Raw genomic sequence first — 17,492 nt, 5'->3', positions numbered from 1 at the left:
ATTTCATTTCTCTATGTATTCATAAAGATATGACTATCAACAATAAGTCATACAATTTCTAATTTCTCTCCACGTGCAAGTATGCACATCTTTGTTAGAACATGCCATTTGTAATGACTAGTTCATATTGTGGACAGAAAACTGGCAAGATATTTACCAGCTTTGCTCTTTTCTCCAATACCAAAAATATAAGTTGGGCATTCATTTCCTATGCTGCTATTTAAATCTCCAACAATAACCAGCTTTTTCTTTGTCAGAACCCTCTCCAATGACTCAAAAGGTCCTCTACTTCCTAGCAGAAAGTAGAGGAACCATAGGCACAAAGAAGTTCAAGAAGTTTATGTTTACTAACATAGCTACTACTACTACTACAATTACCTGATCATGCCAGAATAACATCTTATAAACATTATTTACATGTCTTAGTCTTCAGACCGACTGTAGATATGGGTGTCTTTAGCTAGTAGATGAACAGACTAAGAATTAAAACCCCTTAATAGATGACCTAGTCTTGCAACAGGTCATCTACTAAGTGGTTTGAAAAAGTTTCAGATTCTCTAAGACAGTTTAAAACTCGGGTTTTAAATTTCACATACATTGTCTTACCCCGAAATTCTCCCACATCTCCCTATCTCCACATTTCCACCCCTTCCTTCCTTCAGTCATACTTCAGTAATATCGCCATGAGCCAGATGCCGCTCAATAAGATGACAACCAGGAACATCCTACAAAGGTGTCCAAAATTATTCCTTCCTTATTGCGCTCATATATCTATATCACATCAGTAAGGCCCTAAAAATTGTGTAAAAAGCCAATGACATCAAAAGGAGTACTCCTAAACAAAAATAGGCAAATAGCCATAAAAATTAATAAGAATATATAATCTCAGGTAAAATATACTTTGTAACTATACAAAAAAAAAAAAAAAGTTGAGATGTTTACTATATTTCTTTTTCAAATTTCAGTGAAATAAAACAATAATGCAGCAAAAGTTAGATCTGAACGCTACGCAAATATTTATTAGTTCACCTGCATAAATCATATCCAGCAGAGCGCGATGAGCCTTTTGTTGGAACATACGCTTTATCGGTAAGTTTACAAAATTTCAACACTTGTCCTGGATCTGAATATTCAGGCATTGCTAGATTATTTCTCTCGCTACTAAACACTCTTCCAATAGATACTCGCATACAACAACGATATTGAAACAACAACCAACAGTTGGCGGGAAAAGGTATCATATTAAATCTCGCCAATCACATTCTTTGCGGCACTGTTGTCAATAATTTCCCTAAAAGAGCCTCAAAAATCCCTACTTTTCTGCAAATTAGCTATACAGGCTTTAAAATTGCTCTTTACATTCGTATTATGTATTACAATGCAGTAGGCTTAATGTTTACTACAAAAAACAAGTTAGCACATAAATAATGATTATAACAGTCATGGACCTCATTTTCCATCCCTTTAGGCTTAATGGCCTGTCATCGCCAAGTAAATTTCTTAAGGTCATCCCATGTAAAATATTGGGCCGTTTTTTAAACAACTTACTGTGTGATTGATATTTCAGCGTAGTCACCAGAGGAAGTATTAGTGAACAGAGAGTGCTTAAGAATGGATTACCTCAGGGCTCAGTGCTCGCACCACTGCTTTTTTAGCTTTTAAATCGCAGATATTCCTGAAACAGCCAGCAGGAAGTTTGCTTATGCAGATGATCAGCGACAAGTCTATCAAAAAAGCTGAAGAAATATTGACAAATGATCTGTTGGCTTTATGGCAGTTCTATAAAAAAATGGAGATTAACACCAAATTCTGGTAAAACCGAATGCTCTTGCTTTCACCTGAACAATAGACTTGTAAATCAAAAACCAGAGATATATGCTGATGGAACATTAATTTCGTTTAATCCAACACCTAAATATCTGGGAATAACTCTGGATAGAACTCTGACATATAAACAGCATATGATTAATATACAGGGTGTTCGGGATAAATTTGATAGTTTCGTAAGGAAAAAGAAAATCTTCTTTGTATCTATTAAATTTAATGAATTGACAAAAAAACATTACAGGCAGAGTTAATTACAATACTATCAACAAGATTTACTCAAAATAACCACCATTAGCATCGATCACAGCTTCAATTCTGCTTCGGAACCTCGAACAAGCTGATGCTACAGTCTCCCTGGGAAGGGCCACAAAAACTGTTTTAATTTTATCCAGTAACTGGGCTTTTGTATTACTGGAAGTGCGATTGGTGTCTTTTTCAACTGCGCCCCATACAAAACAATCCATGGGGTTAAGGTCTGGGGAGTTTGGAAGCCAAACATTTGGACTGGTGAAGTCGTAGAAATTTTCAGACAACCATTTTTGACTTTTCCCAGAGGTGTGGCAAGGGGCCGAATCCTGCTGCCATACATACGGCCTACCATTGGCTACCCTTGTTATCCAGGGCTTGACTACAGTTAGCAACTCCACGAACAAAGCCCGAATTCCAATGCCAGGGTTCTTCAACACCTGTTCCTGCAGATTTGCGAGGAATTCTGCTGTACGAACGCAATCAGATCGTCTGCTAGGGATCTTTCTTCTTGCTACATCCTCGTAGTCACCATTGCAAGTCTCTAGTTCATGCCTGATTGTTTTTACTGTATTCAGGGAGCATTGGGCAGCAGTCGTAATATCCTTATTTTGATGGCGGGCACGAATCATCATGATACAAGTTATTCTCTTCCATGATTCAGGTGGGTTCCAGCTATCCATCCTTTCTGACATCTTGTATATGAATGAAGAAGGGTCCAAACTTTTAAATGAAGAGAAGTGTGTGTTAATACATGTAACTTACGGAAAAATATAATTAATTATAAATATGTCAAATTTATCCCGAACACCCTGTAGCTGCTAAAGTTAGCAACAAAAATAACATAGTTAGAAGCTTTGTGGTACTATATGGGGCTTAAGTGCCACAACTGTGCAGTGCACTGCAATGGGTCTAGTTTACAGTGCAGTAGAGTATGGTGCTCCTGTCTGGCTTAATAGTTACCATGTCAATAAAGTAGATACTCAACTTAATTCCACTCTGTGTTTAATAACAGGTTGCATTAGGAGTGCACCCTTACAATGGCTCTCCACTTTGAGCCATATTACTCCTCCAGGACTGCGACGACAGGAAGCCTTGTTTCGTGAATATAAAAGAATTTTAAATAACCAAAATCTACCAGTACATGAATTTATTCCAGATGCGTTATCTAATAGACTAAAATCTAGAAGACCTACCATAAAAACTACCTGTAATCTTCTTAGCCAGAATGACAGTATGGTGAGTAAGTGGGATGTATTGTGATCCCAAGCAGTATCACCTGAAGCTAGTAATCACATAAACATCTTCCAAAAACCATCTGGATCGACCTGGCCAGGAATATATGGACGACGGCTAACAGGATTCGTACAGGCCATGGTGTATGTGGAGACTCACTTTCAAAGTGCGGTAAGATACCAAATCCCCACTGTCCCTGAGGAGCTGAGACCCAAACCATTCACCATGTAGTACAGGAATGCGAGCTGACAGCATATCCAGGTGACTTGAAGGATATCTTTGACCTATCCCCAGAGGCGATCAACTAAATCAAAAACCTAAATGGTAAAATATAACTAATCTTCTGTCTGATGCTTGTCATAAATTTCATATTTGTATTTGTCTGAATGTAGATGTTTTTTATTTATTTATTTTATATATATATATATATATATATATATATATATATATTATTATTATTATTATATATGTGTATATTATCTATATTCATGTGTATTTTATCTTATTGTCCTTTAACCATGTGTACAAGCCATACGATAAATAAATAAATAAGTAAATCGCCGAGAAAGTTGGCTGCATTGAAATCTAATTAATACTCTGATAATGCGGTTATTCTAATCTGCATAGTGTATTATGGCTGTCAATTGCGGGCGTTCTTCTTGATGGTTAGCAAGAAAAAAAAAAACGACCTTATAAAGGGAAAACTGCCACCTCCATATGAAGGTATTCATACCTTCAGATGAAAAGCCCTGATAAAGGTTCTTGGCGTCCTAAGGGAAGGAAAGCGGGGGATACCAACCACTGCCGTATCGAGGACGTGACGAAAGAGGCGCCCGCCACGGGCGCAGCTAGGTTTGGGGCACAAAACGTAAAAAAATGTAAAAATTGTTTTATATTGTATTTTTAAATTTCGGCAATTCGCCGCTTTAAACACACAAATTCTGCAACTCACTTTGATGGGGTTAATTGTCAGCATTTAACATATTGCATTTAGTAAAATTTAACTTGTTACATTTACATTTTTGTCATTTTTGGGTTGGGGGCGCAAATTAGACAACTAGGTTTGGGGCACAAAACGTAAAAAAATGTAAAAAGTAAAACTAAATAAATAAATATGTAAAAGTCTGCTATAAAAGTCAACCAAAGAGCATCGTCGAAACCGATTGAACTAGTGACGCTCTATAGTGATATGGTATTAGTAGCAGCATTGTTGCTACCACCAGGACAGTTGAGAAAAGGCGGAAGGGAGTAAGACTCCGCAGACTCGAGATTCCTAGGGGTCCATAATTTCCAAGGACCAAGTTAGGTACTAATCTATTAATACGATCTTTTAATATTTGCGTCTCCATAGCGCAATTGTAAGAACGATGGTACGTTGCACCTTTCAATTGGAAAAGACCTGAGCTCACGTCTCGTCATGATGGGAGGAATCTTTATATGGACTTTTTCAATCGAAGGTGAGTTAGCCGCTCTCATACGGAGGTAGCAGGGCTTTTCCTCCCGGAAACTCGGGTTTTTCATCCCGCAGACAGACAAATCGGCCCTTCAGAACACACGCAATTTACAGAAAAAATACTAGATGTGGTGGTGGTGGTTGTGGGCAGTACATGGCGTTGATGTAGGTGATTGGTAGTTGTTCTGTGTAGTAGTGGAGACGAAGAGCTGTACAATAGGTGTCCTCCCGCGATGAGTCTTCGGATTCCTTGGAGGTGTCACGTAAAAAAAAAAAAAAAAATCAGCTAACGCCTTTTTTTTCCTGTATAGGGAGTAGACGAGGCCATTTTTTAGACCTATCTAACTCTTGGAGACTGAGTGGGCAGTTCAATCTCTACTGGTAGCCAATCAGCGATAGCTGACCCAAGGCTATCACTCATTAATCGGCACACAGTGAAGAAGGCGCCATTTGGTGGTCCCTAACCCTAACACAATATTTTTAATGTCTGAAAATAGTGTGGGTTCGACGCCTAGATTCGAACGCCTTTCGTCTTGCGGTCAAGCATTGTAGAGTGCAAACGCCACTTCTACTGAGCTACACAGGCCTAGGTGTCACGAATAATAATAATAATAATAATAATAATAATAATAATAATAATAATAATAATAATAATAATAATAATAATAATAATAATAATAATAATCCCCCGAAGGAACACGCCTTGTCATGGCAGTGGGGCTTGTGTGCTTCAGTGATGTTGAGAGCTGATATTCCTAAATGTAATATTAAAATTTCCCATCTGTTGTATATGGATGACTTGAAGCTATATGGAAAATCGGCAGAAATTCAAAAAGACGAAAAACTAATTTAAACATGGCATGGATAGACTATAAGAAAGCATTCGATTCCGTCCCACACTCCTGGCTCCTAAAATCACTAAAAATATTTGGAATTAGCAAAACCATGTGTTCGTTTCTGGCTACTGCTATGAAATCATGGAAAACAACATTAATAGTGAATAACGAACGATTTGGAGATATCAGCATTAAACGTTGAATTTTCCAAGGTGATTCCTTGTCATCATCGCTCTTCAACATTTCTTTGATACCTTTGTCTATGATTCTCAAGAAAACAAATCTTGGATATGAAATTCCTAAATGTAATATTAAAATCTCCCATTTGTTGTATATAGATGACTTGAAGTTTATATGTAAAATCGGCCCAGCAAATAGATTCTTTATTGAACACAGTTCGTATTTTCAGTCAGGACATCAAAATGGAATTTGGTTTAGATAAATGCGTAATTTTATCTATTAAACGAGGAAAAATTAATGACACTAGCAGTTTTAATTTTGATCAAGAGAAATATATGAAAGCAATTTCAGCTGACTAACAGTATAAATACCTAGGAATATTAGAAGCCAATGACATTCTCCACTCGAAAGTTAAACAACAGGCAGCATCAGAATACATCAAAAGATTTATCAAAAGATCAGAAATATTCTGAAAACAAAACTAAATGGATTAAACACAATTAGAGCAATGAATTCTTGGCTATACCAGTGATCCGATACACAACTGGCATAATAAATTGGACAAAAGAAGACCTGGATAAACTAGACCTTAAAACTAGAAAACTAATGACTATGCATCATGCATTGCATCCACGAAGTGATGTTGACCGGTTGTACCTGCCGAGGAGAACAGGTGGACGGGGTCTGCTGCAAGTGAGACAGACTGTAGAAGAAGAAATTGGTTTAAGAAATTATATCAACAAAAGCTCTGAGTCAGTGCTTCAAACAATTACACAAGAGGGTCTTCTAAAAGCAACAGGAAACAAATCCGATTACAAAAAGAAACAACAAAATATCCGATATGTGCGCTGGAAAAATAAACCCTTGCATGGCCAATTTCTTCGAGATACTGAGGACAAAATTGACGTGAACAAGACATGGCAATGGCTACAACACGGATACATTAAAAAAGAAGCTGAAGGATTTATTCTAGCAGCTCAAGAACAGGCATTACAAACTAATGCAATCAAAGCAAAAATTTTCAACATCAATAATAACAGCAAATTCAGATTATGCGATCAGAAAGATGAGACTGTAGAACATCTAATCAGTGCCTGCAGAAAAATAGCTCAAACTGACTATAAATACTGCCACGATCAAGTGGCCAAAATAGTTCATTGGCATGTATGCAAAAAATATGGCTTTCCTACTTTTGATAACTGTTGGCAGCATAAAATACAGACAATATTGGAAAACGAAACAGTAAAAATTCTCTGGGACTTTAGAATACAAACTGATCGGCATTTGGAACGCAATAGACCTGACATCACAATTATCGAACATCGACAGGTTTGGATTATCGATATTGCAGTACCCAGTGATAACAACATCAACAACAAAGAATTGGAAAAAAATACTAAATATCGAGATCTAGCAATTGAAGTTGGCCGATTGTGGCTTAAACACACCAAAGTCATTCCAATAGTTATCGGTGCAACTTCAAAGAAGCTGTCCAACTATTTACAGCAATTAAAAATCAACGAAGTGACCCCATATGACCTATAAAAAAAAGTATTACTTGGAACATGCCATATTTTACGACGCTACCTGACGGACTATTCTTAGATTCTTGGGTAGAATCTGAATTGTTCTGAATCACCAGTCAAATTTTATTTATATGATATCTTGTTTTGACTGTGTATCAATTATGTGAATAAAATAATAATAATAATAATAATAATAATAATAATAATAATAATAATAATAATAATAATAATAATAATAATAATAATGTTCTTCTAATGTTTTATATTTACAATAAAGATTATACATAATTTTTGAATATAGAATGTACATAATAATAATAATAATAATAATAATTTATTTATTATTTTTTTATGTCTCAGATAAATTGCATACATAGATGCTGTTATAATTATATATATATATATATATATATATATATATATATATATATATATATATATATATATATATTTATGAAAAATATTGAATGACTAGAACCGAGATTTAATTAAAAAGGTTTTAATATAAACACACTACTAGTTTCGGCCTGTAACAGCCTTCTTCAGGTGACATTATAAAAGAAAAAACACTAAACATTGAGGGTTAAAAGACTATGAACATCATAGACAGTCTTTATACATAATTAGCATTATAAACGTTGTAGTTGTATTTGAAGCTGTTCTTTCATTTGTTGCATTGTCGGGAGAGTGCGTGCTTGCTGCATCACGTGAACGCCAGTACATGATTACAGTTGAATGACTATCCGGGAGTTTGTAGCTTAAGTTGTTATTTAGATGAACAGGATTGAAGATGATTTCTCTCGATTCCACAATTTTTCTCTCTATTTCGTCACTGCAACGGAAGATGTTTGTAGATTTTTCCCAGCAGACTTTGTGACTTTGGTTATTATCATTAGGATTAGCCGAGAAGAGGATATGACTTGATAATGCACTTGCTCGCTGTCTCTTGTAAGTAATGTCTCTCATGTGTTCTTCCATACGCATTTCGACAGATTTGTCTGTCTGCCCGAAATAAGGAATATCGCAGTCACATAATATTTTATATACGCCAGGGTATTTGAGTTGATGATGACAAGGTTTTGGGTGGCTAATTAAGGAACGGATCTTTGGAAGTGGAGTGAACAAGGTTCTGATATTGTATTTTTTTAGAACTTTTGCTAATTTATGTGAAACAGTACTTATGTAAGGAATAGATATATTGCTTTTGAATCTATTTGTTTCTTCTGAGTGATGTCTGGGAGGATTAAGAAGGAATTTGTTAATGATTTTCTTGGAATATCCATTAACTTCGGAAGAAGTTTTCAGATGGTTTATTTCTGTAAGCAGTTCATTTGGATCATCAAGAAGAGAACGGGCTCTATGTCCCAAGGTGGAAATTATTCCAAGCTTATGAGGAGGGAAATGATGAGATTGACTGTGCAGATATCTGTTGGTATGTGTGGGTTTTCTATATATCGATATTTTTAGTTTACCAGCAGAAGAGAGAGTCAGTTTGACATCAAGAAAAGGCAAGGAATTATCCGTTTCAAGCTCAGCAGTAAACTTAATACTTTGATGTCGGCTATTGAGATGTTCGAGGAAAACCATAAGGGATTCATGTCCATGGCTCCAAACAATGAAGACATCATCCACATAACGTTTCCAAACTTTAGGTGTTAAAATAAAGGAAGAGATAGCTTTGGTTTCAAAATCTTCTAAGTAAATATTTGCAAGAACAGGAGATAAAGGATTACCCATAGCCAGTCCATGATTTTGTTTGTAAATATTATCTTGAAATTTGAAGTAACCGGACCTGATGCAATGTGTAAGCAAGGCTAACATTTTTTTGGATAACTTGTCCTTGAGTAATGTTAGGACTTCATCTGTTGGGACATTAGTGAACAAAGAAGTTATGTCCAAGCTACCCATGATGTCATTTTCATCAACTGTAATATCCTTGATGAATGTAACAAATTCTGTAGTGTTCTTGATAAAGAACGTTATGTGGATGATGTCTTCATTGTTTGGAGCCATGGACATGAATCCCTTATGGTTTTCCTCGAACATCTCAATAGCCGACATCAAAGTATTAAGTTTACTGCTGAGCTTGAAACGGATAATTCCTTGCCTTTTCTTGATGTCAAACTGACTCGCTCTTCTGCTGGTAAACTAAAAATATCGATATATAGAAAACCCACACATACCAACAGATGAAAACTTCTTCCGAAGTTAATGGATATTCCAAGAAAATCATTAACAAATTCCTTCTTAATCCTCCCAGACATCACTCAGAAGAAACAAATAGATTCAAAAGCAATATATCTATTCCTTACATAAGTACTGTTTCACATAAATTAGCAAAAGTTCTAAAAAAATACAATATCAGAACCTTGTTCACTCCACTTCCAAAGATCCGTTCCTTAATTAGCCACCCAAAACCTTGTCATCATCAACTCAAATACCCTGGCGTATATAAATCGAAAGGCAGTTTGTTTATCATGTCAGGTACGTAGAAGTTTCGGGTGGCTTTGCCGTGTGATTGTTGTACTTATATGTTATGTAGTTTGTTGACTGTGGTCTTGTTAATTGATATGTTGTTCTGGTTACTCTATGTGTTTGGCAGTAGTAATGTTTTAACATGACTGTGTAGTGGTATAAGTGTTTCACCTTATATATTTTGTGTTTTGTCCGTGCTTCCTGCATAAGAGTAAGTTGTTCCCAGAATATTAGTTTTACCATTTTATCTTGCAACCATTGCAGCCTGTTAAGTCTGTAGTCTGCGCAGAATGCGTATGATGTGATTGCATATCTTAAAATGTTTTCACATAATGCTTTATAGATTAGTGTTTTTATGTGGGTTGGGACAATGTCTTTTAATCTGTATAGTTTGCTTGCTATTATCCTAAGCTTGGTATCTAGGTAGTTTGTATAGCTATTCCAACTTTGATCAGCATCGAAGTGAAGTCCGAGATTGAGTGTGGTTTTCACCTGTGTGATGGTTGTGATTTTAGGTTCTGCACTTTGTGTATAGGAGGATGAATGTTGGATAGTGAGATATTTAGTTTCTATGGGCAGAGTTTGGGGGTTTTTGAATACCATTAGCTTTGTTTTTCCAGGATTTTTATGTATGCCGTTTTCGGTTAACCAGTTAGTGATTTGATTGATGTTGTGTTGCATATTTGTGTAAGCGATATTTGCATTGTTGTGAATGGATACTATGGCCGTGTCGTCTGCGTACTGGAAGATTTTACTTTTTAGGGGGAGTTGGCTTATGTCGTCGTGTGTGTGTGTGTATGTTAAATACAATGGGACAGTTCCTTGCAGTACTGCACAGGTGACATGTACCTATTTGCTGTATGCTGATCCTATATGTGTGATGTGCTTTCTGTTTTTCATGTATGCTTTAAACCACTGGAGTAGACGACCTCCAATTCCGATATGGGTTAGTTTCGTTAACAAGGTTTTGTGTGTTAGTGTGTCAAATGCTTTTGTTAGGTCAATGAATACCACTAATGTTATTCTGTTTTTATCCAATGCAGCGTTTATTAGATCTCTGAAATCTTCTAGGAGTGTTGCTGTTCCTTTATTTTTTTGAAAGTCATATTGTGTTGTGGGTATGATTTGAAATTTTTCAACGTATGTGGAGAGTTTCTGGTGCACGATGCGCTCCATGATTTGATTAATTACAGACAGCATGCGATGGGTCTGTAATTACTTATAATGTTTCTTTTTCCCTGTTTGTGTATGGGCGTGATTAATGCAGTCTTGTGTTTCAGGTATGTGTCCCGTTTCGAAGATTTTATTTAACAGTTTTTGTATAACTGGAAGTAGGGTTGGTTGAGTATTTCTTGATGTCCTTTGGTCTGATTCCGTCTATCCCCGGTCCTTTGTTAGGGTTAATTTGTTGAATTGCTAGTGATAGTTCTTCTTTTGTTACTGTGGGGAACCACATCGGCTGGGTTGCTCGTGGACCTAGTGGAGAATGTTTGTTTGTGTGAGGAAAGGTTGTTTCTTGTAGCTTTTGGACAGAGTCCACGAAGTGCTGATTAAAGCTGTTTGCTAACTATTTGAGGGATTTGGGGTTGCAGGCAAAACTGTGTTTAATTGTTTCTGAGGCAGTGGTTCTGTGTATATTGTCCAGCATTTCATTAATCAGGTGCCAGGTTTCCTTTATGTCATTCTGAGCTGTTGTTAATTTGTTGCTGTAATAGTTTCTTTTGCCGTTCTAATCTGTGTTGTTAGGAGATTCCGTTTTCTTTTGTATTTAGCTTTTAAAGCGATATTGTTCGGCGACTTCTTAAGTTGTTTCCATAGGGCATCTTTTCTTTGTATGTCTATTAGTATATTGTCTGTTATCCATGGATTTTGTTTCGTTTGGGGGCGTATTTTTATTTTTGTTAATGCTTTGTTATATATTTTTTTAAATGCAAGTTTAAGATTATTATATACAGTTTCAGCAGAGTTCTAAAGATGTTATCTGCATCCAGTCTGTTTTTCTGATTTCATCGTTTACTATTGTTTCGTTTAGAATGCTATAATACTGTTTTGTAGTCTCAGTGATTTTTATGGGTTCTGGTTCAGTGTGTAACTGTAATGCTGTGAAATAATTGTCTGCCAGTTTGCATGTTATGACGGCTGCTGTGTTGGCTGTTTGGAGGGGCTCATATATTTATATGATCAATGCAGGATGAGGTTGTTGTGTTTCCGACTATCTCTTCTCGTGTATACGACTGTATGGATGGGGTTATGTTATATGCCGATAATAGGTCAAGGTATTGTTCTGTGTATTGTTATTTATGTTCCTAACGTTTATATTAATGTCTCCTATTATTATCAAGTATTCTGAGGTGCCTACTTTCGTGGCTGAAAGCCATCTGTTTAGTTCTTCTATGAATTTTGTGGTGCTTAAGTTGGGTGGTCTGTAAATTGCGTTTAATATCAGGGAGTTTTCTTGTTTGATGTTTTTAATTTCGATGCGTATGTTTTCTGCGTATTCTAATTTATAGTTTATTTCTGTTACTTCTAGTTTATGTTTGGTAAATATTATTATACCACCGCCTCGTTTTGTTTGTCTGCAGTGTTTGTGTTGTTGGAAGTGTGGCATTTAGAGGTGGATGCCTCTTCGTTTGTCGTAGATACTCCAGTCAGTATTAAAATGTCTATTTTGTCTATATCTTCCTTCAGATAAGTTTGCAGGGTCAGCCAGTATTTTTGAATGCTTCTGATGTTGATGTGGAGAATAGATAGTCCTTTTTTGGGGATTGTCAGTTGTTTCTATTCTGTTATTGATTTCAGAATGTGGCAATTATCATGTTCCGGGGTGATTACGTCTGCATTCATGTAGGTTGGTGTGCTGTTCCTTCTTTACGAATTGTCAATATTCCTTTCAATGTGGCAGCCTGTTGAGGTCGTCTACGGATCTTATTTCGATTGGTTTTGCGTCTTGTGTCTTTCTAACCATATAAACTGGTAATTGTTTTCTGTTTTTACTTTCTTTGCTTGGTAGAATATATTCTGATAATATGGCGTTAGGTATTCGGATAAGTATATTGGGCTATTGTCGTGGTCTCCTTTCAGATCCTTGACTACTGGTGTTTTAATCCCGCTAGCTTTTATAAGTGTAGCTTTTGTTGGGCTGTTGGTGAGTCGCACTATGACGGGAGAAGGACGGTATTATTTTCTCTTTTCCTTTTTTGTGGTAACCGATGCACTGACGGGATGTCTCTTGATTCAATGGGAGAGCCTATTTTTTGGCTTAGTTGTATTATGGTGTCTCTTAGATGTTCCGTAGCTATTTCTGGGAAACCATTTATGAGGAGATCATTTTTGTGCTGCTGTTGGTTTGAGAGGTCGTACTGTTGCTTTAAAGAGTTTAGTTCTTGCCGTAGTTCCGTTGTCTCTTTAATTAAATTATGCTGTCTTTCCGTTAGCTCTTTAACGCAGTTTTTAATTTCTCTAACGGTCTGTAATACACCTTCTACCGAGGTATTATTAAATTTAATAAATTCCTCATATTGGTTGAATTTTTCTGTAATTTGTGCGGTATGTTTTTTTAAATAGTTCTCCAACAAAATCGATTAAACAGTCTTTTAGGTTTGGTAATTTATTTTCAAGTAATGCATTTAAAGTTGGCTCACCTGAGTTTCCATTGTTGTTTTCTTTGTTTTTAATTCCCTCTGTTGTTGATAGCTGTTTACTGCCTGCGGTTGTTTTCTGCATGTGCTGTTTTCCGCCTGCGGTCGAAGGCGACATTCCTTTGTTGTCTCTGCAATGGGGACACTTCCACTCGTCACGGTTCTTGTTTGATTTTCACTGCCAAGTAGCCTCAGACAATCCTGAACATAGAAAATGCATGTTTCTCTGGCAGTTCCTACATGTTACGTGGTTTTCTTCCCCCCGTTAAGTCTTCTTGGCATTTGTAGCACTTCATATTTCTTGTTTGACAATCTTGCTGTAATTTCTAATATGGCGTCTTCCTTTGTTCTCTTCTTGCGTAGTTGACCAACCTATACTTCTAACTTTGAATACTTACATTTTGCTTATTACTTAACAGATACTTACAGTTTTTACATCAATATGTTCGTCTTGAAGAACGGAATTCACTGATGTACTTTAAATTTTAATTCACAAGAAAAAATCTACTTTGCAACTTAAAATATGGGAGCATCGAAATAGCATGTGTACGACCGCTTGCTGCTAAAGCGCCCTCAATTAATAATAATAATAATAATAATAATAATAATAATAATAATAATAATAATAATAATAATAATAATAATAATAATAATAATAATGTAGTATTGCTCACAGAAAACATTCGGCTATTATTAAACGATTGACAATTTACCGACAGAATTCAAAATATATAATTTTAAATACCCGGTAATATTTATTCGATTGTCTATTTTTAGTGTGTTAAGAATCGCAATAAACAGCTTCCTTGGTTACTTGGCGAAATGCTTTCAATACTTTCCCCTGCAGCATGAGTGCCTGGGGTTGTTCACAGTAAGGGTATGTTTAGACTTTGGTCAGTATATAGTCTGTTCATTTGTCAGAGCTTATCGATGTAAACAAACACATGTGAATAATACGTGATCATTAGGAGAAGTTTTTAATGTAAATATAATTTTACTGTTAATTCGATTTCCGTATATTCTATTTATTTATTAATTTTTTATTAAATAAATTTTCAAGAATGAGCTACCCTAACAGACTACGAGCAACAAACCGAAAGAAAAATTGTGGAAAGAACAATAAAGAAAATGAATAAAAGAACTCTGGAGAACTAGAATTTCTATAGAGCATAAATACAACTACAGTAAATGTACAATGTTTTTGTTGGAAAACTAAGAGCCAAAAGAAGGTAAGGATAAGGAAAAGAATCCTGGCGGGCTCGTAGAAGTAATTTTTTGTTGGCCTGGTCGGTCGAGTGGTTAGCATATCCGCTCTCCAGCCAAAAGGCTGCGGGTTCGAATCCCGCAGTAGGCATGAATGTTTGTCTCTGAAAATACTAGTGGTGGTCGTCGGCGGTAGATTGCATTGGTGAAGATAATGAAGGTAGTTGCGATTGGTGGAGACGGATAATTGTAGAGCGGGTACCCTCCCTTGATGAGTCTTTGGACTCCCTGGATGTGTTATGTATAATAATAATAATAATAATAATAATAATAATAAACAACTATGCACTAAAGAATCAGAACAGCAGTTGACTCGGCAAGAGAGCGATACTCATTCGCACTTAATAAAAACAATAAACAATTTTGATACAGGTGCAATTGAAACAGAATATTGTACATCAATTCAAGTGGAGGAGGCGGTAATCCCAAGTCTCAATCGTAAGTCCAGGAAAACCTCCTACGGAATTTCCTAATGACATTCATGGGTGTAAATTTCCAATTAATGTACTCAAAATAACTTTACAGATGGTGAACAAATACCAAGTGATTGGCTCATCTGAAGTGGCAGCGAACAAGCATTGTTTTGCTTCCCCTGCAGACTTTTTAATAAAGTTTCGACACATCTTACGTCCAATTTTGCTTTTAAATCTGGATTTTCAACAAAACAGAAATGGAAGAAATTGTATGGGGGAAAATTGCCCAGCATCAAAATAATATTTACCATGAAATGAATTATATGCAATGGCGAAATTTAGAGAAAAATCTTGGCAACATAACAACTGTAAATTCATATCTTCATGATTATGTCAAGAATCAGGAACACAAAGGGAAAAAAATATTACACAAAATTTGGACGTTGCATTATTTTTAGGAGAAAGAGGTTTAGCATTTAGAAATAAAACAAATTTGTTAGGTGATCCCGGAAACGAAACTTTTGAGAATTTTAGAATTAATGCTTCACTATGATCCCGTATTAAAATTAGCAATCAGCTGATTTTAATACGGGATCATAGTGAAACATTAATTCTAAAATTCTCAAAAATAAACATTTCGACAATGTAAAATAATTCCAATTATTACATAATCGATTGCAAGTACACTACTTATCAGCTGAAAGTCAGAACAAATTTATAGAATGCTGTGCAGAAAACAAATGCAATTTTCGAGGAAAGAGCAAAAGCAAAGCATTACGCTGTAAGAGTAGATACAACTCCCAATTCGGCTCATATTGAACAGATGGTTATTTGCAAGTGAATAACGTTCGAAAGTATGAAATTAAAGAACGGTTTTTGAAATTTGTTGACTGTAAGTAGAAAATGGGAGAAGCGATTGCCAACTTAGTTTAAGTACCTTTTAAGAGCACGAAATCCCAATAGTCTATTATTACAGTGGCCATGGTTACGACAACGGAGCCAATATGAGTGGCTCTTATAAAGGCGCTCAAAGTTTTATTTTGAAAAAAAAAAAAAAAAATTATTTGGCAATATATTCTCTGTGCTTGTCATTCACTGAATCTTTGTGACATCCAAGCTGCGGAAGCTTGTATTGAAGCAATTACGTTATTTGGGAAAGTTAAAAAATTGTACAATGGGTACAACTTGTACAAATTGTACAACTTGAGGTTCCGTGTAGTGGTTGAGACAGTTGTAAGTGTCCTCCCGCGATGAGTCTTCGGACTCCTTGGAGGTATCTGGAATAATAATAATAATAATAATAATCAAATCAGAATCAATCTTGATAATAATATTTTTAGTTCAAGCTCTCAAAGATGCGATATTTTAAAACAAAATATTGGAAGTTCCCTACACAGTTTATCTAACACGCGTTGGTCAGCAAGAATAGATGCCGTAAAACCGTTCAAAAATAATTTAGGTGGATTAAACAAAAAGTAGTAAAAGAAATTTTATCTTTAAATTTAACTGCAGAAATTCGGACTGATTTAAATGGCGTTCTAATTGACATTAATTGCTTTCAGTGTGCACAATTTTAGCCAATGTTTGGTTTAAAATATTGGCGTCGATAAATTACAGAAAAATACTTTTACAGGAAATAACTGCAACCAATTGATATTGAAGACACCAACATCAAAAACTAAATCTTGGACATGAAAGATATTACAGAAAAGTGGACCAGTATTTTCAGTGAATGCAAATTCGTTGCCGAAAATTTTCAAATTTAAATGCATTCCACAAGTTTGTCTGCTAAAAGAGGTTAATTTAGAAAAATATTTGCAGATGAAAACGTTCGGGATAATGATAATTCAGAAATTAATAATAAAGAACACTTGAAAATTCATGTATTTTAGAAAATTTTAGATTTCGTTATTGGAAATTTGACTTTGCGATGTAGTGTTGTGAATGAAATATGAAGTTCATTTGGATTTTCATGGCATTACCTAACAGACGATGACAAGTTAAAACAGAACGCTAAAATTATCGGCGAAAAATATAACTGCGATATTTCGAAAGAAATTGCCAATGAAATAATCCATTTAAAAACTATAAACACAGCTACTTTCGATGAGAATCAATTGTTAGCCCTTGAGCTATTAAATAAAAAAAAAAAAAAAGAAAAAGAAATACATATTTAAACAGTGTTTCCTAACATTGCTCTCAGAATATTTTTAAGAATAAGAATTAAGAATGTGGTAAGATCTACTATGTGCCAAAATCATCTCAATAGTCTGAGTACTTTGGCTATTGAAACAATGTTAGCCAGACAGTTAATTTTGATCATATTATTCAAATGTTCGCAAGTGAAAAGGCCTGGAAAGCTCTAATACAAATGAAATTATTTGTTATATAGTAAAGTT

General features: G+C 35.4%; 1 protein-coding gene across 1 annotated transcript in view; it reads right to left on the bottom strand.

Annotated features, from left to right (window-relative positions):
* LOC150093628 (deoxyuridine 5'-triphosphate nucleotidohydrolase-like) overlaps window positions 1-1,213 on the bottom strand; it is a 42,416-nt gene extending 41,203 nt beyond the window's left edge. Inside the window, exon 1 of the mRNA XM_090413236.1 lies at window positions 1,030-1,213. Within this exon, the coding sequence (XP_090269362.1) occupies window positions 1,030-1,190 (161 nt within the window). The 5' untranslated portion in view covers window positions 1,191-1,213. The remainder of the gene's footprint in view (window positions 1-1,029) is intronic.
* Window positions 1,214-17,492: the final 16,279 nt, after the last annotated feature.

This window comes from Typopeltis vanoorti, chromosome 23 (assembly GCF_054136105.1).
Source record: "Typopeltis vanoorti isolate ZY-2024b chromosome 23, IOZ_Tvanoo_1.0, whole genome shotgun sequence".
NCBI classification, from domain to species: Eukaryota; Metazoa; Arthropoda; class Arachnida; order Uropygi; family Thelyphonidae; genus Typopeltis; species Typopeltis vanoorti.
Note: the sequence above shows the minus strand (reverse complement) of the source record. Positions and strands in the feature narration are given on the sequence as shown.